Source organism: Tetrao urogallus (assembly GCF_951394365.1).
Source record: "Tetrao urogallus genome assembly, chromosome: 25".
NCBI lineage: Eukaryota > Metazoa > Chordata > Aves > Galliformes > Phasianidae > Tetrao > Tetrao urogallus.
This window is the reverse complement of record NC_136838.1, coordinates 239,776-262,170: the sequence shown is the minus strand read 5'-3', so window position 1 is coordinate 262,170 and position 22,395 is coordinate 239,776. Positions and strand designations below refer to the sequence as shown.

General features: G+C 59.1%; 4 protein-coding genes across 4 annotated transcripts; all 4 read left to right on the top strand.

Moving 5' to 3' along the window:
• Nucleotides 1–4,809: 4,809 nt before the first annotated feature.
• Nucleotides 4,810–5,522, top strand: LOC306955532 (protein MANBAL-like; the record flags this gene model as incomplete). Its single annotated transcript, XM_079546837.1, has 2 exons — nucleotides 4,810–4,959; nucleotides 5,415–5,522. 2 exons carry the CDS (start codon nucleotides 4,810–4,812, stop codon nucleotides 5,520–5,522), a joined length of 258 nt encoding a protein of 85 aa, XP_079402963.1.
• A 4,808-nt stretch (nucleotides 5,523–10,330) lies between these two features.
• LOC306955400 (protein MANBAL-like) lies at nucleotides 10,331–11,043 on the top strand (the record flags this gene model as incomplete). The annotated part of the gene is made up of 2 exons (XM_079546683.1): nucleotides 10,331–10,480; nucleotides 10,936–11,043. The coding sequence occupies 2 exons, from the start codon at nucleotides 10,331–10,333 to the stop codon at nucleotides 11,041–11,043; spliced, it is 258 nt and encodes an 85-aa protein (XP_079402809.1).
• Nucleotides 11,044–15,846: 4,803 nt separating this feature from the next.
• LOC306955413 (protein MANBAL-like) lies at nucleotides 15,847–16,559 on the top strand (the record flags this gene model as incomplete). The annotated part of the gene is made up of 2 exons (XM_079546698.1): nucleotides 15,847–15,996; nucleotides 16,452–16,559. 2 exons carry the CDS (start codon nucleotides 15,847–15,849, stop codon nucleotides 16,557–16,559), a joined length of 258 nt encoding a protein of 85 aa, XP_079402824.1.
• A 4,817-nt stretch (nucleotides 16,560–21,376) lies between these two features.
• LOC306955415 (protein MANBAL-like) lies at nucleotides 21,377–22,089 on the top strand (the record flags this gene model as incomplete). Its single annotated transcript, XM_079546701.1, has 2 exons — nucleotides 21,377–21,526; nucleotides 21,982–22,089. 2 exons carry the CDS (start codon nucleotides 21,377–21,379, stop codon nucleotides 22,087–22,089), a joined length of 258 nt encoding a protein of 85 aa, XP_079402827.1.
• Nucleotides 22,090–22,395: the final 306 nt, after the last annotated feature.

The window sequence follows — 22,395 nt, the reverse complement described above, 5'->3', positions numbered from 1 at the left end:
GGGCTTGAGCGATAAGCCTCAAAGGCCAAAGGAAGCAGCGGGAATGCTTGCTGAGAGGTGCTGCAAAGGCAGCGGACTGTACGTCTGGTTTTGTGGCGTGGCCGTGCTTTCCCTTGCCCGGACATTGGAGAGGAACTGAGGAAGCTGGAAGGGCTTCTGATGCGTGACAAACAAATCGGACTTTGCCTGTGCGGGATTTCATGTCTGGCAAGAGCTGGGGACGCTGCGTTCCTTCAGGGTCCTTCAGCTCGATAGCTGTTTCAGAATGTTGATGATGAGGTGAACTTACCGCATGTGGCTGGTCACGAGCGGTATCCAGGCTATTTTATTGTCTGTTGACATATCTACAAAAGGCAACCCAAATCCCTTAGTTTAAAATAAAAGGGAAACAAACCTGTTACACCTGGTGCTGCCTCTTTCAGTAGCTGGTCAAAACATGCCTGGCTTGGGCTGGCAGCGGCAGGGCGATGAACCGGCCGGCTTCACGTCCCTCCCTGGAGATGGAGCTGCTTTTCCCGCGTTTCCATGTTGGTCTTGCCAAGTGGTGGCCTTTCAGCCAAAGCGTAACTGCTAGCGAAGAGTGTGAGCATCAGCTTGCTCTGTGAGGACTGAGAGAAAGAAAAGGAGAGGAAGCAGCGCGCGAGGAAGAAAGGTGTCCCTGCACTCAGCCCCTTGAGCTCGTCACTCAAGCTTCCCTGGTGGCTTTTTCAGCCTTGTGTAGCACTGACTGTTCCTGCTTGCCCTGGGAAGGCCAGCTGCAGCTGCGGGCAGCCGTGGCCTGCACGTCAGCCTCCCGTTGAGCCGCGAGGAGTTCAAGTGCGGGTGGGCTGGTGTGAAGAGCAGCGCTGGGAGTGGGGCAGGAGGAGAGGGCAGCGGGAGGGCTGCAGGTGAGCGCGCCTTGGGCCCAGAGCTCAGGCGTGAGCCGGGAGGGCAGCGAGCCGTGCTGCACTGCTTCAGCTGCAATGGCTTTGAGCGCGTCATGGGCAGCGCCGCGTGTTGAGCGTCTGGGTGCTGCGAGGGCACCTTGCTGAGCCGGAGCCCGAGAGAGGAGAGGAGAGCAGAGGCCGCACGTCAAGAGTGTCTGCCTGCCATTTTGGCTTGGCGCATTGGCGTCTTCCTCCTTCCACGAAGGAGCCTGCACGGTGCACTGGGTCCAGCGTGCTACACGGCACTGTCTTCTGCTGCCTGCCTGCCCGCCTGCCTGCTGCACTGCTGGAGAGGAAAGAGCGGATTGTCGGGCTGCGTGCAGCCAAGGAGCTGGCTGCAAAGGAGGGAAACGGAGTATTGAGGAGCGGTTAGTGCGTGTTAGGTTTGGGTGTGGATGCAGCGGGGGCCGAGTCACCTCCATCAGCTCCTCGGGGCTGGGGCCGAGCCCGGTGCGTGGGGCTGCGCTGCCTGCAGGAGGGCTGCGGGGCTGGGGCAGTGGTGTGGGTGCAGCACATGGGGCCGTGAGAGGGCGTGCAGCAGGGAGGGCGTTGGGCCCGAGCCGCGCTCGTGTTTGTCGCAGCGCAGGGGCTGCAGGGGATGCCAGGAGAGCAGAGCAGAGCGGGGAGAGCCGGGCTGTATGAAGGCCAGGGCATGAAGTCTTCCCTTGGCAGCTACGGAGCTGCTGGGCTTTTCCCCCAAGTCTTCAGACTGTGGGGTGATAAGGTTCCGCAGCAAAGCCAGCCGGGCCCTCCTGATACCTGGGGGTTAGGAAAGGGCAAAACAAATCAGAGTCTTCCAAGAGCACAAAGCAGTGAAGCACAGCACAAGCCATTTATTGCCTGCGTAGGTGATCTTCTCCAGGCATGTCCATTGGAGATGTGCAGAGTGCGTGTGGACAGAAAGCAAACGGAAGGGAGGGCAGGGCAGGGGAGGGGAGGGGAGGAGGAGAAAGTAAGAAATGAAAGGAAAGGAACAGGGAAATGTGAAGGGGAAGAGAGAAAGAGAAAAGGAAAGGAAGAGAAAAGAGAAGCGAGGCAAAGAAAAGAAAAGAAAAGAAAGGCAAAGGAAAGCAAAAGGGGGAAAAGGGAAAAGGAAGAAAAGGAGAAGACGAGTTGCATGCCGCCGGCGCCACCCGAGGGGAATCCGGCAGCGGACCCCCCCAGCTGCCCGTCCCCCTCGTCCAGGCCCCGGGCCGCCCCCAGGCCGCCCTTAGCACCGTGACGCCGCAGGCGGTTGGTAGGGCCGGGGCAGGAAGTGCTTCGTGCCGGCGGAGAGCACTTCCGGGGCAGCGCGGCATGGCGGCGGCGGGCCGGTGAGCGGGGCCGGGAGGAGCGGGCTGTGTGCTGGGAACGGGGTCGGGCCTCGGTGCGGGGGCATGGGGCATGGAGGGGCGCTCGGGGGAGGAGCTGGCGGTGCTGCCGGCACGCAGAGGCGATGCGTGCGGCGCCGGCGAGTGCTGCGGGGTCGGGGGGCAGCTTCCTCTCAGGGAAGGCCGTGCGAGTGCGGAGCTTTGTTGGTGTTTCGGGTGTGTGAAGGAGGAGGCCCCGTAGGGCCTAGTTGTAGGCAGCAAAGCCCGGGCGGGCAGTGGAGCAAGGCGCGTGGGTGCTGTGTTGGCCGGAGGGCGGGGTGCTGGAAGAAGGTTTGTGAAGATGTGCTTCCTGTGGACGTCCCTTCTCGGGACGAGCCAGGGCTGCCGTCGTGTGTGATTGTGTTTGTTGCTTGGGAGAACTGGTGCCTTAGTAGAGTGGGGGGAGGGAGAGGGAGAGGGAGATTTTCAGACTGCCATCAGTCAGGAGCACGGCACGTTTCTGCCTGCTTTGCTCATGCTGTTGTGCGGGTCCCCGCGAAGCATCGGTGAGCCAGGGTGGCCCCGTGTGTGTGTGCCAGCATTGTGCGCGGATGTGGAATGGAGTCAGAGTGATTGTAATGAAAATGCAGCTGGCCGTATTTATGGTAGGGAATGGTTGAATCCCCAGCCGTGAGGCGCAAGAAGAGGCGCTGGATGCTAAGGTGGAAAGCGGAGCTTGTGTGTGCCAGGAGGCAGGCGTGGTGAGGTGCGCTTTGGAGCCTGCTGTTGTTGGCGCTGGGCTCGGGAGGCCCCTGAACATGGCGCTGTGTGCTGCGTGTCCCAGCCCCAACAGATTCGCGTGTGGAAGAAGGGAGAGGATGAAGGAGGCCGAGGGCCCTTTTCTCGGGGCCGGCTCCTCTGTGGCCTCTTGCTTGCCGGAGAGAAGGGCTGCCCGCTGGGCACAGGGAGCGCCTTCTAGCTGCCGTCCCGTGCCCTGTCCTCCAGCCCCCTCCTCATGCTATGTGGAACGCCATTGCCAGCAGTGCGGCTGCCATTTTAGAACCTTCGCCGCATCACAGCCGTCACCTTGGTCACCGCTGCCCCGGCCAACACACTCGCCTCTGTGAGCTCTGGCAGCCATGTCAGGAGCAAAGAGAGCGAGGGGCGAAGCTTGCCCTATTTCCAATAGGAAGGGAGAGCTGGGGGCCCCAGTAGCGAAGAGGAGGAGGGGGGCCGCCTTGACCATCAAGCGGAGGAGGAAGGAGAAGAGAGTGCGTTTGCATCGCGCCTGGACCAGCGCTGTGACCACCTCTGTGGAGCCCATGGAGGTGGATCCACCTCTGGATGAGCCCATGGAGGTGGATCCACCTCCAGAGGAGCCCATGGAGGTGGATCCGCCTGCGGCACAGCTGGCCTGGCACCACACCACCGTGCCAGGCCCCGCATCGGCGCCATCACAGCTCCACCGCCGCTGGTCCAGGCGCTTGGCTCCTTACCCGCTGCGCGGCCCCCGCCCCCAGCATTAGCTGGGTGGCATGAGTTACCATCTGCTCCTCCTCCGAGCCTCCTCTGGAGCCAATTCTGCGGGCCCCCAGCTCCATCTTCACTCTGTTATGTCCCCGTCCCTGGTTTGCTTGTTGATTTTAGTGTTAAGTTTAGTGTTAGTGTTAGGAGTAGGTTATTGTTCACGTTCTAGTGTTAGGAGTAGGTTATTGTTCACGTTCTAGTGTTAGGCATAGGTTACTTGTAGTCTTTTAGTGTTAGGCATAGGTTCCTGTTCTTATGTTAGAGTTAGGCATAGGTTACTTGTAGTGTTTTAGTGTTAGGCATAGGTTCCTGTTCATACTTGACAGTTAGGGGTAGATTGCTCGTGTCAAGTGGAAGTGAGCAGCGCTCACTCGGTAAGCACACGCCTGATTGATGGTCCGAAGACATGAGTGCGAGTGCCGTGAGCACGGAGGCCCGATGGCATCTTGGATTAATTGAATTTCCAGCTTGTGACTTTTGTGTTGCAGACCGTCGAGGAGCAGAGTGTGAGTGGCTGCGACATTGCGCTGGGCCTCAGGAGAACAGTGTGTGACTGTGTCTCGAGCATCCTGCGTGGCCGTTGCCAGGTAGGTGTGCCTTCCTTTGCAGTAAGCAGTGCTTAGGCGTGAGCCCAGCTCATCCCCCTGTCCTCAGCAGATGGGCTTTCTGCGTGCTTTATTGCTGTGCTTGGTGCCGTACGGCACAGCAGCAGCAGCAAGGCCGTGAACACGTACGTTCCCAGGTAGATGCAAATGTGCGACTGCTGGTATGAATAATATTGTTGTTAGTGTTCATGAGACAGTGGTCGTGCATGTGCGATCAAGCTCAGGGAGAAGTTGATTCTTGCCTGTTCAGCTCTTGCTGAAATGCAAGTTTGGCGTCCCTCCTTGTGGTTGGGTCGGAAGACCAAGGATATCTTGAGAGCACGTCTCTGAGTCAGGCTGGGAGTTTTTGCTAGCAGGAAGTCACACCGTCGGGGCGCACGAATGGAATGATGGCTCTCGATGATTTCCCCCTTGTAGAAAGCAGCCTCCTGGAGAGCAGCAGAGCAGCAGGCTGTGTGCGCTATGGCCGCTGAGCTGCATTTCTCGCCCCCTGAGACCCCTGAGCCCACGCTGATGGAGAACGTGCTGCGCTACGGCCTCTTCTTTGGAGCCGTTTTCCAGCTTGTGTGCGTGTGGGCCATAATCCTGCCAGTTTCCAAGTGCCCAGAGACAGTAAGTAGCGCTCTGTTTGATAGAGGTTGATAGAAATGCAGAGGAAATGGGCTGGGAGGGAACAAGCTGGAGCCGTTGCCTACGGTAGCGCGCCCCGGCATTGCTGAGAGTGCGGCAGTTTGTTCTGTGCTTCCTTTGGCGTGCGTGCTGTTCCTGGTGGCACGCCAGGAGCCTGGAGGTGCAAGCTCATCTTATCGTGCTGCTGCTGCTGTGAGCGCCAGGCAGGGCGCCCCCCTGTGCAGGGACTGCCTTGCGGGAAAGGCCTGTAGACTGTAGGTTATGTGGGATTTTTGGGAAGAAGACAGAGGTGGAGTTTCTGTTGTGCCCTGATGTCAGGAAGGCAATTTGCAGCACTGGCACCCAGAGCTGCCCAGTCAGGTGACTTGAGCTCCCAAAGCGAGCTGTGGGGCAATTGTCAGAAAGTTCCCTGACTGTTTGTGAATTGATTCCTGTAGGACTGGGACGGCTTGGAGTCTAAGACTTGGGAGACGGTGAAGAAACCAAAGGCAAGTGCTGCACAGCTAAGCAAGAAAGCCAAGAAGGAAAGCAAAAAGAAACGGTGAGGGCTTGAGCGATAAGCCTCAAAGGCCAAAGGAAGCAGCGGGAATGCTTGCTGAGAGGTGCTGCAAAGGCAGCGGACTGTACGTCTGGTTTTGTGGCGTGGCCGTGCTTTCCCTTGCCCGGACATTGGAGAGGAACTGAGGAAGCTGGAAGGGCTTCTGATGCGTGACAAACAAATCGGACTTTGCCTGTGCGGGATTTCATGTCTGGCAAGAGCTGGGGACGCTGCGTTCCTTCAGGGTCCTTCAGCTCGATAGCTGTTTCAGAATGTTGATGATGAGGTGAACTTACCGCATGTGGCTGGTCACGAGCGGTATCCAGGCTATTTTATTGTCTGTTGACATATCTACAAAAGGCAACCCAAATCCCTTAGTTTAAAATAAAAGGGAAACAAACCTGTTACACCTGGTGCTGCCTCTTTCAGTAGCTGGTCAAAACATGCCTGGCTTGGGCTGGCAGCGGCAGGGCGATGAACCGGCCGGCTTCACGTCCCTCCCTGGAGATGGAGCTGCTTTTCCCGCGTTTCCATGTTGGTCTTGCCAAGTGGTGGCCTTTCAGCCAAAGCGTAACTGCTAGCGAAGAGTGTGAGCATCAGCTTGCTCTGTGAGGACTGAGAGAAAGAAAAGGAGAGGAAGCAGCGCGCGAGGAAGAAAGGTGTCCCTGCACTCAGCCCCTTGAGCTCGTCACTCAAGCTTCCCTGGTGGCTTTTTCAGCCTTGTGTAGCACTGACTGTTCCTGCTTGCCCTGGGAAGGCCAGCTGCAGCTGCGGGCAGCCGTGGCCTGCACGTCAGCCTCCCGTTGAGCCGCGAGGAGTTCAAGTGCGGGTGGGCTGGTGTGAAGAGCAGCGCTGGGAGTGGGGCAGGAGGAGAGGGCAGCGGGAGGGCTGCAGGTGAGCGCGCCTTGGGCCCAGAGCTCAGGCGTGAGCCGGGAGGGCAGTGAGCCGTGCTGCACTGCTTCAGCTGCAATGGCTTTGAGCGCGTCATGGGCAGCGCCGCGTGTTGAGCGTCTGGGTGCTGCGAGGGCACCTTGCTGAGCCGGAGCCCGAGAGAGGAGAGGAGAGCAGAGGCCGCACGTCAAGAGTGTCTGCCTGCCATTTTGGCTTGGCGCGTTGGCGTCTTCCTCCTTCCACGAAGGAGCCTGCACGGTGCACTGGGTCCAGCGTGCTACACGGCACTGTCTTCTGCTGCCTGCCTGCCCGCCTGCCTGCTGCACTGCTGGAGAGGAAAGAGCGGATTGTCGGGCTGCGTGCAGCCAAGGAGCTGGCTGCAAAGGAGGGAAACGGAGTATTGAGGAGCGGTTAGTGCGTGTTAGGTTTGGGTGTGGATGCAGCGGGGGCCGAGTCACCTCCATCAGCTCCTCGGGGCTGGGGCCGAGCCTGGTGCGTGGGGCTGCGCTGCCTGCAGGAGGGCTGCGGGGCTGGGGCAGTGGTGTGGGTGCAGCACATGGGGCCGTGAGAGGGCGTGCAGCAGGGAGGGCGTTGGGCCCGAGCCGCGCTCGTGTTTGTCGCAGCGCAGGGGCTGCAGGGGATGCCAGGAGAGCAGAGCAGAGCGGGGAGAGCCGGGCTGTATGAAGGCCAGGGCATGAAGTCTTCCCTTGGCAGCTACGGAGCTGCTGGGCTTTTCCCCCAAGTCTTCAGACTGTGGGGTGATAAGGTTCCGCAGCAAAGCCAGCCGGGCCCTCCTGATACCTGGGGGTTAGGAAAGGGCAAAACAAATCAGAGTCTTCCAAGAGCACAAAGCAGTGAAGCACAGCACAAGCCATTTATTGCCTGCGTAGGTGATCTTCTCCAGGCATGTCCATTGGAGATGTGCAGAGTGCGTGTGGACAGAAAGCAAACGGAAGGGAGGGCAGGGCAGGGGAGGGGAGGGGAGGAGGAGAAAGTAAGAAATGAAAGGAAAGGAACAGGGAAATGTGAAGGGGAAGAGAGAAAGAGAAAAGGAAAGGAAGAGAAAAGAGAAGCGAGGCAAAGAAAAGAAAAGAAAAGAAAAGAAAGGCAAAGGAAAGCAAAAGGGGGAAAAGGGAAAAGGAAGAAAAGGAGAAGACGAGTTGCATGCCGCCGGCGCCACCCGAGGGGAATCCGGCAGCGGACCCCCCCAGCTGCCCGTCCCCCTCGTCCAGGCCCCGGGCCGCCCCCAGGCCGCCCTTAGCACCGTGACGCCGCAGGCGGTTGGTAGGGCCGGGGCAGGAAGTGCTTCGTGCCGGCGGAGAGCACTTCCGGGGCAGCGCGGCATGGCGGCGGCGGGCCGGTGAGCGGGGCCGGGAGGAGCGGGCTGTGTGCTGGGAACGGGGTCGGGCCTCGGTGCGGGGGCATGGGGCATGGAGGGGCGCTCGGGGGAGGAGCTGGCGGTGCTGCCGGCACGCAGAGGCGATGCGTGCGGCGCCGGCGAGTGCTGCGGGGTCGGGGGGCAGCTTCCTCTCAGGGAAGGCCGTGCGAGTGCGGAGCTTTGTTGGTGTTTCGGGTGTGTGAAGGAGGAGGCCCCGTAGGGCCTAGTTGTAGGCAGCAAAGCCCGGGCGGGCAGTGGAGCAAGGCGCGTGGGTGCTGTGTTGGCCGGAGGGCGGGGTGCTGGAAGAAGGTTTGTGAAGATGTGCTTCCTGTGGACGTCCCTTCTCGGGACGAGCCAGGGCTGCCGTCGTGTGTGATTGTGTTTGTTGCTTGGGAGAACTGGTGCCTTAGTAGAGTGGGGGGAGGGAGAGGGAGAGGGAGATTTTCAGACTGCCATCAGTCAGGAGCACGGCACGTTTCTGCCTGCTTTGCTCATGCTGTTGTGCGGGTCCCCGCGAAGCATCGGTGAGCCAGGGTGGCCCCGTGTGTGTGTGCCAGCATTGTGCGCGGATGTGGAATGGAGTCAGAGTGATTGTAATGAAAATGCAGCTGGCCGTATTTATGGTAGGGAATGGTTGAATCCCCAGCCGTGAGGCGCAAGAAGAGGCGCTGGATGCTAAGGTGGAAAGCGGAGCTTGTGTGTGCCAGGAGGCAGGCGTGGTGAGGTGCGCTTTGGAGCCTGCTGTTGTTGGCGCTGGGCTCGGGAGGCCCCTGAACATGGCGCTGTGTGCTGCGTGTCCCAGCCCCAACAGATTCGCGTGTGGAAGAAGGGAGAGGATGAAGGAGGCCGAGGGCCCTTTTCTCGGGGCCGGCTCCTCTGTGGCCTCTTGCTTGCCGGAGAGAAGGGCTGCCCGCTGGGCACAGGGAGCGCCTTCTAGCTGCCGTCCCGTGCCCTGTCCTCCAGCCCCCTCCTCATGCTATGTGGAACGCCATTGCCAGCAGTGCGGCTGCCATTTTAGAACCTTCGCCGCATCACAGCCGTCACCTTGGTCACCGCTGCCCCGGCCAACACACTCGCCTCTGTGAGCTCTGGCAGCCATGTCAGGAGCAAAGAGAGCGAGGGGCGAAGCTTGCCCTATTTCCAATAGGAAGGGAGAGCTGGGGGCCCCAGTAGCGAAGAGGAGGAGGGGGGCCGCCTTGACCATCAAGCGGAGGAGGAAGGAGAAGAGAGTGCGTTTGCATCGCGCCTGGACCAGCGCTGTGACCACCTCCGTGGAGCCCATGGAGGTGGATCCACCTCTGGATGAGCCCATGGAGGTGGATCCACCTCCAGAGGAGCCCATGGAGGTGGATCCGCCTGCGGCACAGCTGGCCTGGCACCACACCACCGTGCCAGGCCCCGCATCGGCGCCATCACAGCTCCACCGCCGCTGGTCCAGGCGCTCGGCTCCTTACCCGCTGCGCGGCCCCCGCCCCCAGCATTAGCTGGGTGGCATGAGTCTGCTCCTCCTCCGAGCCTCCTCTGGAGCCAATTCTGCGGGCCCCCAGCTCCATCTTCACTCTGTTATGTCCCCGTCCCTGGTTTGCTTGTTGATTTTAGTGTTAAGTTTAGTGTTAGTGTTAGGAGTAGGTTATTGTTCACGTTCTAGTGTTAGGAGTAGGTTATTGTTCACGTTCTAGTGTTAGGCATAGGTTACTTGTAGTCTTTTAGTGTTAGGCATAGGTTCCTGTTCTTATGTTAGAGTTAGGCATAGGTTACTTGTAGTGTTTTAGTGTTAGGCATAGGTTCCTGTTCATACTTGACAGTTAGGGGTAGATTGCTCGTGTCAAGTGGAAGTGAGCAGCGCTCACTCGGTAAGCACACGCCTGATTGATGGTCCGAAGACATGAGTGCGAGTGCCGTGAGCACGGAGGCCCGATGGCATCTTGGATTAATTGAATTTCCAGCTTGTGACTTTTGTGTTGCAGACCGTCGAGGAGCAGAGTGTGAGTGGCTGCGACATTGCGCTGGGCCTCAGGAGAACAGTGTGTGACTGTGTCTCGAGCATCCTGCGTGGCCGTTGCCAGGTAGGTGTGCCTTCCTTTGCAGTAAGCAGTGCTTAGGCGTGAGCCCAGCTCATCCCCCTGTCCTCAGCAGATGGGCTTTCTGCGTGCTTTATTGCTGTGCTTGGTGCCGTACGGCACAGCAGCAGCAGCAAGGCCGTGAACACGTACGTTCCCAGGTAGATGCAAATGTGCGACTGCTGGTATGAATAATATTGTTGTTAGTGTTCATGAGACAGTGGTCGTGCATGTGCGATCAAGCTCAGGGAGAAGTTGATTCTTGCCTGTTCAGCTCTTGCTGAAATGCAAGTTTGGCGTCCCTCCTTGTGGTTGGGTCGGAAGACCAAGGATATCTTGAGAGCACGTCTCTGAGTCAGGCTGGGAGTTTTTGCTAGCAGGAAGTCACACCGTCGGGGCGCACGAATGGAATGATGGCTCTCGATGATTTCCCCCTTGTAGAAAGCAGCCTCCTGGAGAGCAGCAGAGCAGCAGGCTGTGTGCGCTATGGCCGCTGAGCTGCATTTCTCGCCCCCTGAGACCCCTGAGCCCACGCTGATGGAGAACGTGCTGCACTACGGCCTCTTCTTTGGAGCCGTTTTCCAGCTTGTGTGCTTGTGGGCCATAATCCTGCCAGTTTCCAAGTGCCCAGAGACAGTAAGTAGCGCTCTGTTTGATAGAGGTTGATAGAAATGCAGAGGAAATGGGCTGGGAGGGAACAAGCTGGAGCCGTTGCCTACGGTAGCGCGCCCCGGCATTGCTGAGAGTGCGGCAGTTTGTTCTGTGCTTCCTTTGGCGTGCGTGCTGTTCCTGGTGGCACGCCAGGAGCCTGGAGGTGCAAGCTCATCTTATCGTGCTGCTGCTGCTGTGAGCGCCAGGCAGGGCGCCCCCCTGTGCAGGGACTGCCTTGCGGGAAAGGCCTGTAGACTGTAGGTTACGTGGGATTTTTGGGAAGAAGACAGAGGTGGAGTTTCTGTTGTGCCCTGATGTCAGGAAGGCAATTTGCAGCACTGGCACCCAGAGCTGCCCAGTCAGGTGACTTGAGCTCCCAAAGCGAGCTGTGGGGCAATTGTCAGAAAGTTCCCTGACTGTTTGTGAATTGATTCCTGTAGGACTGGGACGGCTTGGAGTCTAAGACTTGGGAGACGGTGAAGAAACCAAAGGCAAGTGCTGCACAGCTAAGCAAGAAAGCCAAGAAGGAAAGCAAAAAGAAACGGTGAGGGCTTGAGCGATAAGCCTCAAAGGCCAAAGGAAGCAGCGGGAATGCTTGCTGAGAGGTGCTGCAAAGGCAGCGGACTGTACGTCTGGTTTTGTGGCGTGGCCGTGCTTTCCCTTGCCCGGACATTGGAGAGGAACTGAGGAAGCTGGAAGGGCTTCTGATGCGTGACAAACAAATCGGACTTTGCCTGTGCGGGATTTCATGTCTGGCAAGAGCTGGGGACGCTGCGTTCCTTCAGGGTCCTTCAGCTCGATAGCTGTTTCAGAATGTTGATGATGAGGTGAACTTACCGCATGTGGCTGGTCACGAGCGGTATCCAGGCTATTTTATTGTCTGTTGACATATCTACAAAAGGCAACCCAAATCCCTTAGTTTAAAATAAAAGGGAAACAAACCTGTTACACCTGGTGCTGCCTCTTTCAGTAGCTGGTCAAAACATGCCTGGCTTGGGCTGGCAGCGGCAGGGCGATGAACCGGCCGGCTTCACGTCCCTCCCTGGAGATGGAGCTGCTTTTCCCGCGTTTCCATGTTGGTCTTGCCAAGTGGTGGCCTTTCAGCCAAAGCGTAACTGCTAGCGAAGAGTGTGAGCATCAGCTTGCTCTGTGAGGACTGAGAGAAAGAAAAGGAGAGGAAGCAGCGCGCGAGGAAGAAAGGTGTCCCTGCACTCAGCCCCTTGAGCTCGTCACTCAAGCTTCCCTGGTGGCTTTTTCAGCCTTGTGTAGCACTGACTGTTCCTGCTTGCCCTGGGAAGGCCAGCTGCAGCTGCGGGCAGCCGTGGCCTGCACGTCAGCCTCCCGTTGAGCCGCGAGGAGTTCAAGTGCGGGTGGGCTGGTGTGAAGAGCAGCGCTGGGAGTGGGGCAGGAGGAGAGGGCAGCGGGAGGGCTGCAGGTGAGCGCGCCTTGGGCCCAGAGCTCAGGCGTGAGCCGGGAGGGCAGCGAGCCGTGCTGCACTGCTTCAGCTGCAATGGCTTTGAGCGCGTCATGGGCAGCGCCGCGTGTTGAGCGTCTGGGTGCTGCGAGGGCACCTTGCTGAGCCGGAGCCCGAGAGAGGAGAGGAGAGCAGAGGCCGCACGTCAAGAGTGTCTGCCTGCCATTTTGGCTTGGCGCATTGGCGTCTTCCTCCTTCCACGAAGGAGCCTGCACGGTGCACTGGGTCCAGCGTGCTACACGGCACTGTCTTCTGCTGCCTGCCTGCCCGCCTGCCTGCTGCACTGCTGGAGAGGAAAGAGCGGATTGTCGGGCTGCGTGCAGCCAAGGAGCTGGCTGCAAAGGAGGGAAACGGAGTATTGAGGAGCGGTTAGTGCGTGTTAGGTTTGGGTGTGGATGCAGCGGGGGCCGAGTCACCTCCATCAGCTCCTCGGGGCTGGGGCCGAGCCCGGTGCGTGGGGCTGCGCTGCCTGCAGGAGGGCTGCGGGGCTGGGGCAGTGGTGTGGGTGCAGCACATGGGGCCGTGAGAGGGCGTGCAGCAGGGAGGGCGTTGGGCCCGAGCCGCGCTCGTGTTTGTCGCAGCGCAGGGGCTGCAGGGGATGCCAGGAGAGCAGAGCAGAGCGGGGAGAGCCGGCTGTATGAAGGCCAGGGCATGAAGTCTTCCCTTGGCAGCTACGGAGCTGCTGGGCTTTTCCCCCAAGTCTTCAGACTGTGGGGTGATAAGGTTCCGCAGCAAAGCCAGCCGGGCCCTCCTGATACCTGGGGGTTAGGAAAGGGCAAAACAAATCAGAGTCTTCCAAGAGCACAAAGCAGTGAAGCACAGCACAAGCCATTTATTGCCTGCGTAGGTGATCTTCTCCAGGCATGTCCATTGGAGATGTGCAGAGTGCGTGTGGACAGAAGCAAACGGAAGGGAGGGGAGGGCAGGGCAGGGGAGGGGAGGAGGAGAAAGTAAGAAATGAAAGGAAAGGAAAAGGGAAATGTGAAGGAGAAGAGAGAAAGAGAAAAGGACAGGAAGAGAAAGAGAAGCAAGGCAAAGAAAAGAAAAGAAAAGAAGGCAAAGGAAAGCAAAAGGGGGAAAAGGGAAAAGGAAGAAAAGGAGAAGACGAGTTGCATGCCGCCGGCGCCACCGAGGGGAATCCGGCAGCGGACCCCCCCAGCTGCCCGTCCCCCTCGTCCAGGCCCCGGGCCGCCCCCAGGCCGCCCTTAGCACCGTGACGCCGCAGGCGGTTGGTAGGGCCGGGGCAGGAAGTGCTTCGTGCCGGCGGAGAGCACTTCCGGGGCAGCGCGGCATGGCGGCGGCGGGCCGGTGAGCGGGGCCGGGAGGAGCGGGCTGTGTGCTGGGAACGGGGTCGGGCCTCGGTGCGGGGGCATGGGGCATGGAGGGGCGCTCGGGGGAGGAGCTGGCGGTGCTGCCGGCACGCAGAGGCGATGCGTGCGGCGCCGGCGAGTGCTGCGGGGTCGGGGGGCAGCCTTCCTCTCAGGGAAGGCCGTGCGAGTGCGGAGCTTTGTTGGTGTTTCGGGTGTGTGAAGGAGGAGGCCCCGTAGGGCCTAGTTGTAGGCAGCAAAGCCGGGCGGGCAGTGGAGCAAGGCGCGTGGGGCTGTGTTGGCCGGAGGGCGGGGTGCTGGAAGAAGGTTTGTGAAGATGTGCTTCCTGTGGACGTCCCTTCTCGGGACGAGCCAGGGCTGCCGTCGTGTGTGATTGTGTTTGTTGCTTGGGAGAACTGGTGCCTTAGTAGAGTGGGGGGAGGGAGAGGGAGAGGGAGATTTTCAGACTGCCATCAGTCAGGAGCACGGCACGTTTCTGCCTGCTTTGCTCATGCTGTTGTGCGGGTCCCCGCGAAGCATCGGTGAGCCAGGGTGGCCCCGTGTGTGTGTGCCAGCATTGTGCGCGGATGTGGAATGGAGTCAGAGTGATTGTAGTGAAAATGCAGCTGGCCGTATTTATGGTAGGGAATGGTTGAATCCCCAGCCGTGAGGCGCAAGAAGAGGCGCTGGATGCTAAGGTGGAAAGCGGAGCTTGTGTGTGCCAGGAGGCAGGCGTGGTGAGGTGCGCTTTGGAGCCTGCTGTTGTTGGCGCTGGGCTCGGGAGGCCCCTGAACATGGCGCTGTGTGCTGCGTGTCCCAGCCCCAACAGATTCGCGTGTGGAAGAAGGGAGAGGATGAAGGAGGCCGAGGGCCCTTTTCTCGGGGCCGGCTCCTCTGTGGCCTCTTGCTTGCCGGAGAGAAGGGCTGCCCGCTGGGCACAGGGAGCGCCTTCTAGCTGCCGTCCCGTGCCCTGTCCTCCAGCCCCCTCCTCATGCTATGTGGAACGCCATTGCCAGCAGTGCGGCTGCCATTTTAGAACCTTCGCCGCATCACAGCCGTCACCTTGGTCACCGCTGCCCCGGCCAACACACTCGCCTCTGTGAGCTCTGGCAGCCATGTCAGGAGCAAAGAGAGCGAGGGGCGAAGCTTGCCCTATTTCCAATAGGAAGGGAGAGCTGGGGGCCCCAGTAGCGAAGAGGAGGAGGGGGGCCGCCTTGACCATCAAGCGGAGGAGGAAGGAGAAGAGAGTGCGTTTGCATCGCGCCTGGACCAGCGCTGTGACCACCTCCGTGGAGCCCATGGAGGTGGATCCACCTCTGGATGAGCCCATGGAGGTGGATCCACCTCCAGAGGAGCCCATGGAGGTGGATCCGCCTGCGGCACAGCTGGCCTGGCACCACACCACCGTGCCAGGCCCCGCATCGGCGCCATCACAGCTCCACCGCCGCTGGTCCAGGCGCTCGGCTCCTTACCCGCTGCGCGGCCCCCGCCCCCAGCATTAGCTGGGTGGCATGAGTTACCATCTGCTCCTCCTCCGAGCCTCCTCTGGAGCCAATTCTGCGGGCCCCCAGCTCCATCTTCACTCTGTTATGTCCCCGTCCCTGGTTTGCTTGTTGATTTTAGTGTTAAGTTTAGTGTTAGTGTTAGGAGTAGGTTATTGTTCACGTTCTAGTGTTAGGAGTAGGTTATTGTTCATATTTTAGAGTTAGGCATAGGTTACTTGTAGTCTTTTAGTGTTAGGCATAGGTTCCTGTTCTTATGTTAGAGTTAGGCATAGGTTACTTGTAGTGTTTTAGTGTTAGGCATAGGTTCCTGTTCATACTTGACAGTTAGGGGTAGATTGCTCGTGTCAAGTGGAAGTGAGCAGCGCTCACTCGGTAAGCACACGCCTGATTGATGGTCCGAAGACATGAGTGCGAGTGCCGTGAGCACGGAGGCCCGATGGCATCTTGGATTAATTGAATTTCCAGCTTGTGACTTTTGTGTTGCAGACCGTCGAGGAGCAGAGTGTGAGTGGCTGCGACATTGCGCTGGGCCTCAGGAGAACAGTGTGTGACTGTGTCTCGAGCATCCTGCGTGGCCGTTGCCAGGTAGGTGTGCCTTCCTTTGCAGTAAGCAGTGCTTAGGCGTGAGCCCAGCTCATCCCCCTGTCCTCAGCAGATGGGCTTTCTGCGTGCTTTATTGCTGTGCTTGGTGCCGTACGGCACAGCAGCAGCAGCAAGGCCGTGAACACGTACGTTCCCAGGTAGATGCAAATGTGCGACTGCTGGTATGAATAATATTGTTGTTAGTGTTCATGAGACAGTGGTCGTGCATGTGCGATCAAGCTCAGGGAGAAGTTGATTCTTGCCTGTTCAGCTCTTGCTGAAATGCAAGTTTGGCGTCCCTCCTTGTGGTTGGGTCGGAAGACCAAGGATATCTTGAGAGCACGTCTCTGAGTCAGGCTGGGAGTTTTTGCTAGCAGGAAGTCACACCGTCGGGGCGCACGAATGGAATGATGGCTCTCGATGATTTCCCCCTTGTAGAAAGCAGCCTCCTGGAGAGCAGCAGAGCAGCAGGCTGTGTGCGCTATGGCCGCTGAGCTGCATTTCTCGCCCCCTGAGACCCCTGAGCCCACGCTGATGGAGAACGTGCTGCGCTACGGCCTCTTCTTTGGAGCCGTTTTCCAGCTTGTGTGCGTGTGGGCCATAATCCTGCCAGTTTCCAAGTGCCCAGAGACAGTAAGTAGCGCTCTGTTTGATAGAGGTTGATAGAAATGCAGAGGAAATGGGCTGGGAGGGAACAAGCTGGAGCCGTTGCCTACGGTAGCGCGCCCCGGCATTGCTGAGAGTGCGGCAGTTTGTTCTGTGCTTCCTTTGGCGTGCGTGCTGTTCTTGGTGGCACGCCAGGAGCCTGGAGGTGCAAGCTCATCTTATCGTGCTGCTGCTGCTGTGAGCGCCAGGCAGGGCGCCCCCCTGTGCAGGGACTGCCTTGCGGGAAAGGCCTGTAGACTGTAGGTTACGTGGGATTTTTGGGAAGAAGACAGAGGTGGAGTTTCTGTTGTGCCCTGATGTCAGGAAGGCAATTTGCAGCACTGGCACCCAGAGCTGCCCAGTCAGGTGACTTGAGCTCCCAAAGCGAGCTGTGGGGCAATTGTCAGAAAGTTCCCTGACTGTTTGTGAATTGATTCCTGTAGGACTGGGACGGCTTGGAGTCTAAGACTTGGGAGACGGTGAAGAAACCAAAGGCAAGTGCTGCACAGCTAAGCAAGAAAGCCAAGAAGGAAAGCAAAAAGAAACGGTGAGGGCTTGAGCGATAAGCCTCAAAGGCCAAAGGAAGCAGCGGGAATGCTTGCTGAGAGGTGCTGCAAAGGCAGCGGACTGTACGTCTGGTTTTGTGGCGTGGCCGTGCTTTCCCTTGCCCGGACATTGGAGAGGAACTGAGGAAGCTGGAAGGGCTTCTGATGCGTGACAAACAAATCGGACTTTGCCTGTGCGGGATTTCATGTCTGGCAAGAGCTGGGGACGCTGCGTTCCTTCAGGGTCCTTCAGCTCGATAGCTGTTTCAGAATGTTGATGATGAGGTGAACTTACCGCATGTGGCTGGTCACGAGCGGTATCCAGGCTATTTTATTGTCTGTTGACATATCTACAAAAGGCAACCCAAATCCCTTAGTTTAAAATAAAAGGGAAACAAACCTGTTACACCTGGTGCTGCCTCTTTCAGTAGCTGGTCAAAACATGCCTGGCTTGGGCTGGCAGCGGCAGGGCGATGAACCGGCCGGCTTCACGTCCCTCCCTGGAGATGGAGCTGCTTTTCCCGCGTTTCCATGTTGGTCTTGCCAAGTGGTGGCCTTTCAGCCAAAGCGTAACTGCTAGCGAAGAGTGTGAGCATCAGCTTGCTCTGTGAGGACTGAGAGAAAGAAAAGGAGAGGAAGCAGCGCGCGAGGAAGAAAGGTGTCCCTGCACTCAGCCCCTTGAGCTCGTCACTCAAGCTTCCCTGGTGGCTTTTTCAGCCTTGTGTAGCACTGACTGTTCCTGCTTGCCCTGGGAAGGCCAGCTGCAGCTGCGGGCAGCCGTGGCCTGCACGTCAGCCTCCCGTTGAGCCGCGAGGAGTTCAAGTGCGGGTGGGCTGGTGTGAAGAGCAGCGCTGGGAGTGGGGCAGGAGGAGAGGGCAGCGGGAGGGCTGCAGGTGAGCGCGCCTTGGGCCCAGAGCTCAGGCGTGAGCCGGGAGGGCAGCGAGCCGTGCTGCGCTGCTTCAGCTGCAATGGCTTTGAGCGCGTCATGGGCAGCGCCGCGTGTTGAGCGTCTGGGTGCTGCGAGGGCACCTTGCTGAGCCGGAGCCCGAGAGAGGAGAGGAGAGCAGAGGCCGCACGTCAAGAGTGTCTGCCTGCCATTTTGGCTTGGCGCGTTGGCGTCTTCCTCCTTCCACGAAGGAGCCTGCACGGTGCACTGGGTCCAGCGTGCTACACGGCACTGTCTTCTGCTGCCTGCCTGCCTGCCTGCCCGCCTGCCTGCTGCACTGCTGGAGAGGAAAGAGCGGATTGTCGGGCTGTGTGCAGCCAAGGAGCTGGCTGCAAAGGAGGGAAACGGAGTATTGAGGAGCGGTTAGTGCGTGTTAGGTTTGGGTGTGGATGCAGCGGGGGCCGAGTCACCTCCATCAGCTCCTCGGGGCTGGGGCCGAGCCCGGTGCGTGGGGCTGCGCTGCCTGCAGGAGGGCTGCGGGGCTGGGGCAGTGGTGTGGGTGCAGCACATGGGGCCGTGAGAGGGCGTGCAGCAGGGAGGGCGTTGGGCCCGAGCCGCGCTCGTGTTTGTCGCAGCGCAGGGGCTGCAGGGGATGCCAGGAGAGCAGAGCAGAGCGGGGAGAGCCGGGCTGTATGAAGGCCAGGGCATGAAGTCTTCCCTTGGCAGCTACGGAGCTGCTGGGCTTTTCCCCCAAGTCTTCAGACTGTGGGGTGATAAGGTTCCGCAGCAAAGCCAGCCGGGCCCTCCTGATACCTGGGGGTTAGGAAAGGGCAAAACAAATCAGAGTCTTCCAAGAGCACAAAGCAGTGAAGCACAGCACAAGCCATTTATTGCCTGCGTAGGTGATCTTCTCCAGGCATGTCCATTGGAGATGTGCAGAGTGCGTGTGGACAGAAAGCAAACGGAAGGGAGGGGAGGGCAGGGCAGGGGAGGGGAGGAGGAGAAAGTAAGAAATGAAAGGAAAGGAAAAGGGAAATGTGAAGGAGAAGAGAGAAAGAGAAAAGGACAGGAAGAGAAAAGAGAAGCAAGGCAAAGAAAAGAAAAGAAAAGAAAGGCAAAGGAAAGCAAAAGGGGGAAAAGGGAAAAGGAAGAAAAGGAGAAGACGAGTTGCATGCCGCCGGCGCCACCCGAGGGGAATCCGGCAGCGGACCCCCCCAGCTGCCCGTCCCCCTCGTCCAGGCCCCGGGCCGCCCCCAGGCCGCCCTTAGCACCGTGACGCCGCAGGCGGTTGGTAGGGCCGGGGCAGGAAGTGCTTCGTGCCGGCGGAGAGCACTTCCGGGGCAGCGCGGCATGGCGGCGGCGGGCCGGTGAGCGGGGCCGGGAGGAGCGGGCTGTGTGCTGGGAACGGGGTCGGGCCTCGGTGCGGGGGCATGGGGCATGGAGGGGCGCTCGGGGGAGGAGCTGGCGGTGCTGCCGGCACGCAGAGGCGATGCGTGCGGCGCCGGCGAGTGCTGCGGGGTCGGGGGGCAGCTTCCTCTCAGGGAAGGCCGTGCGAGTGCGGAGCTTTGTTGGTGTTTCGGGTGTGTGAAGGAGGAGGCCCCGTAGGGCCTAGTTGTAGGCAGCAAAGCCCGGGCGGGCAGTGGAGCAAGGCGCGTGGGTGCTGTGTTGGCCGGAGGGCGGGGTGCTGGAAGAAGGTTTGTGAAGATGTGCTTCCTGTGGACGTCCCTTCTCGGGACGAGCCAGGGCTGCCGTCGTGTGTGATTGTGTTTGTTGCTTGGGAGAACTGGTGCCTTAGTAGAGTGGGGGGAGGGAGAGGGAGAGGGAGATTTTCAGACTGCCATCAGTCAGGAGCACGGCACGTTTCTGCCTGCTTTGCTCATGCTGTTGTGCGGGTCCCCGCGAAGCATCGGTGAGCCAGGGTGGCCCCGTGTGTGTGTGCCAGCATTGTGCGCGGATGTGGAATGGAGTCAGAGTGATTGTAGTGAAAATGCAGCTGGCCGTATTTATGGTAGGGAATGGTTGAATCCCCAGCCGTGAGGCGCAAGAAGAGGCGCTGGATGCTAAGGTGGAAAGCGGAGCTTGTGTGTGCCAGGAGGCAGGCGTGGTGAGGTGCGCTTTGGAGCCTGCTGTTGTTGGCGCTGGGCTCGGGAGGCCCCTGAACATGGCGCTGTGTGCTGCGTGTCCCAGCCCCAACAGATTCGCGTGTGGAAGAAGGGAGAGGATGAAGGAGGCCGAGGGCCCTTTTCTCGGGGCCGGCTCCTCTGTGGCCTCTTGCTTGCCGGAGAGAAGGGCTGCCCGCTGGGCACAGGGAGCGCCTTCTAGCTGCCGTCCCGTGCCCTGTCCTCCAGCCCCCTCCTCATGCTATGTGGAACGCCATTGCCAGCAGTGCGGCTGCCATTTTAGAACCTTCGCCGCATCACAGCCGTCACCTTGGTCACCGCTGCCCCGGCCAACACACTCGCCTCTGTGAGCTCTGGCAGCCATGTCAGGAGCAAAGAGAGCGAGGGGCGAAGCTTGCCCTATTTCCAATAGGAAGGGAGAGCTGGGGGCCCCAGTAGCGAAGAGGAGGAGGGGGGCCGCCTTGACCATCAAGCGGAGGAGGAAGGAGAAGAGAGTGCGTTTGCATCGCGCCTGGACCAGCGCTGTGACCACCTCCGTGGAGCCCATGGAGGTGGATCCACCTCTGGATGAGCCCATGGAGGTGGATCCACCTCCAGAGGAGCCCATGGAGGTGGATCCGCCTGCGGCACAGCTGGCCTGGCACCACACCACCGTGCCAGGCCCCGCATCGGCGCCATCACAGCTCCACCGCCGCTGGTGCAGGCGCTCGGCTCCTTACCCGCTGCGCGGCCCCCGCCCCCAGCATTAGCTGGGTGGCATGAGTTACCATCTGCTCCTCCTCCGAGCCTCCTCTGGAGCCAATTCTGCGGGCCCCCAGCTCCATCTTCACTCTGTTATGTCCCCGTCCCTGGTTTGCTTGTTGATTTTAGTGTTAAGTTTAGTGTTAGTGTTAGGAGTAGGTTATTGTTCACGTTCTAGTGTTAGGAGTAGGTTATTGTTCATATTTTAGAGTTAGGCATAGGTTACTTGTAGTCTTTTAGTGTTAGGCATAGGTTCCTGTTCTTATGTTAGAGTTAGGCATAGGTTACTTGTAGTGTTTTAGTGTTAGGCATAGGTTCCTGTTCATACTTGACAGTTAGGGGTAGATTGCTCGTGTCAAGTGGAAGTGAGCAGCGCTCACTCGGTAAGCACACGCCTGATTGATGGTCCGAAGACATGAGTGCGAGTGCCGTGAGCACGGAGGCCCGATGGCATCTTGGATTAATTGAATTTCCAGCTTGTGACTTTTGTGTTGCAGACCGTCGAGGAGCAGAGTGTGAGTGGCTGCGACATTGCGCTGGGCCTCAGGAGAACAGTGTGTGACTGTGTCTCGAGCATCCTGCGTGGCCGTTGCCAGGTAGGTGTGCCTTCCTTTGCAGTAAGCAGTGCTTAGGCGTGAGCCCAGCTCATCCCCCTGTCCTCAGCAGATGGGCTTTCTGCGTGCTTTATTGCTGTGCTTGGTGCCGTACGGCACAGCAGCAGCAGCAAGGCCGTGAACACGTACGTTCCCAGGTAGATGCAAATGTGCGACTGCTGGTATGAATAATATTGTTGTTAGTGTTCATGAGACAGTGGTCGTGCATGTGCGATCAAGCTCAGGGAGAAGTTGATTCTTGCCTGTTCAGCTCTTGCTGAAATGCAAGTTTGGCGTCCCTCCTTGTGGTTGGGTCGGAAGACCAAGGATATCTTGAGAGCACGTCTCTGAGTCAGGCTGGGAGTTTTTGCTAGCAGGAAGTCACACCGTCGGGGCGCACGAATGGAATGATGGCTCTCGATGATTTCCCCCTTGTAGAAAGCAGCCTCCTGGAGAGCAGCAGAGCAGCAGGCTGTGTGCGCTATGGCCGCTGAGCTGCATTTCTCGCCCCCTGAGACCCCTGAGCCCACGCTGATGGAGAACGTGCTGCGCTACGGCCTCTTCTTTGGAGCCGTTTTCCAGCTTGTGTGCGTGTGGGCCATAATCCTGCCAGTTTCCAAGTGCCCAGAGACAGTAAGTAGCGCTCTGTTTGATAGAGGTTGATAGAAATGCAGAGGAAATGGGCTGGGAGGGAACAAGCTGGAGCCGTTGCCTACGGTAGCGCGCCCCGGCATTGCTGAGAGTGCGGCAGTTTGTTCTGTGCTTCCTTTGGCGTGCGTGCTGTTCCTGGTGGCACGCCAGGAGCCTGGAGGTGCAAGCTCATCTTATCGTGCTGCTGCTGCTGTGAGCGCCAGGCAGGGCGCCCCCCTGTGCAGGGACTGCCTTGCGGGAAAGGCCTGTAGACTGTAGGTTACGTGGGATTTTTGGGAAGAAGACAGAGGTGGAGTTTCTGTTGTGCCCTGATGTCAGGAAGGCAATTTGCAGTACTGGCACCCAGAGCTGCCCAGTCAGGTGACTTGAGCTCCCAAAGCGAGCTGTGGGGCAATTGTCAGAAAGTTCCCTGACTGTTTGTGAATTGATTCCTGTAGGACTGGGACGGCTTGGAGTCTAAGACTTGGGAGACGGTGAAGAAACCAAAGGCAAGTGCTGCACAGCTAAGCAAGAAAGCCAAGAAGGAAAGCAAAAAGAAACGGTGAGGGCTTGAGCGATAAGCCTCAAAGGCCAAAGGAAGCAGCGGGAATGCTTGCTGAGAGGTGCTGCAAAGGCAGCGGACTGTACGTCTGGTTTTGTGGCGTGGCCGTGCTTTCCCTTGCCCAGACATTGGAGAGGAACTGAGGAAGCTGGAAGGGCTTCTGATGCGTGACAAACAAATCGGACTTTGCCTGTGCGGGATTTCATGTCTGGCAAGAGCTGGGGACGCTGCGTTCCTTCAGGGTCCTTCAGCTCGATAGCTGTTTCAGAATGTTGATGATGAGGTGAACTTACCGCATGTGGCTGGTCAC